Genomic DNA, 668 nt, shown 5'->3' with positions numbered 1-668 from the left:
GTGGTGGTGATTCCTATGCTGGAGAAAAATCGGCGCAACAAATAGAACGCGGCTGTTTGGCCAGGTTCGGTCGAACGAGCTTCCATCTCGTTCCATTTGTATCGGTAAAGTTTGGCGGCGGCAACGATGGGGCAAAGGACTCGCCTTCGCTGGATCTCGGCGGAGGATCGATAGAAAGGGCTTTTTCCGGGTCGACGGCGGCGAAGAGAAGTCGCGCGTCGACACCAGCCAGGCATCGATCTCGGCTGTCGCGGCCACGAGATCCCCTTTCAAAGATAAAGCGATCCCCCGCGCTTGGCCCCTGCACGAAAACCGAACCACCCACTCGCCAGGAGGAGGAGGAGAGAGAAAGAAAGAAACGTGTCGGGCGGATGGACAATTAGTATTGGCGATTTATCGAACGAGCGCGTCGGCTTTGTTTCAGATTGCACACTCGGATAACCAGAAGGTAAAGCTGATGAACGTGAGCCTGCACAGTAGCGGGCGGTACAAGTGCGAGGTGAGTGCCGAGGCACCCAGCTTCAACTCGGTCAGCGCGGAAGCCAATATGGAAGTCGTAGGTGAGCGATCTAGCCTCCTATATCCCCCCGCTCTCTTCCGCCATCATGAATCCAGTCCCTGGTTACGGCTCCGCTAATTAATAATCCTTTGATGGCGGCTATCGAACC

The 668-nt window shown here is 55.8% G+C and overlaps 1 protein-coding gene across 1 annotated transcript in view; it reads left to right on the top strand.

Annotated features, from left to right (window-relative positions):
- LOC108579698 (cell adhesion molecule 2-like) overlaps positions 1-668 on the top strand; it is a 31244-nt gene that overhangs the window by 25352 nt on the left and 5224 nt on the right. Inside the window, exon 4 of the mRNA XM_017943286.1 lies at positions 425-560. Within this exon, the coding sequence (XP_017798775.1) occupies positions 425-560 (136 nt within the window). The remainder of the gene's footprint in view (positions 1-424; positions 561-668) is intronic.

The sequence above is a fragment of the Habropoda laboriosa genome, unplaced genomic scaffold (genome assembly GCF_001263275.1).
Source record: "Habropoda laboriosa isolate 0110345459 unplaced genomic scaffold, ASM126327v1 scaffold33, whole genome shotgun sequence".
Taxonomy (NCBI): Eukaryota; Metazoa; Arthropoda; class Insecta; order Hymenoptera; family Apidae; genus Habropoda; species Habropoda laboriosa.
This window is presented reverse-complemented; position numbering and strand designations above follow the sequence as displayed.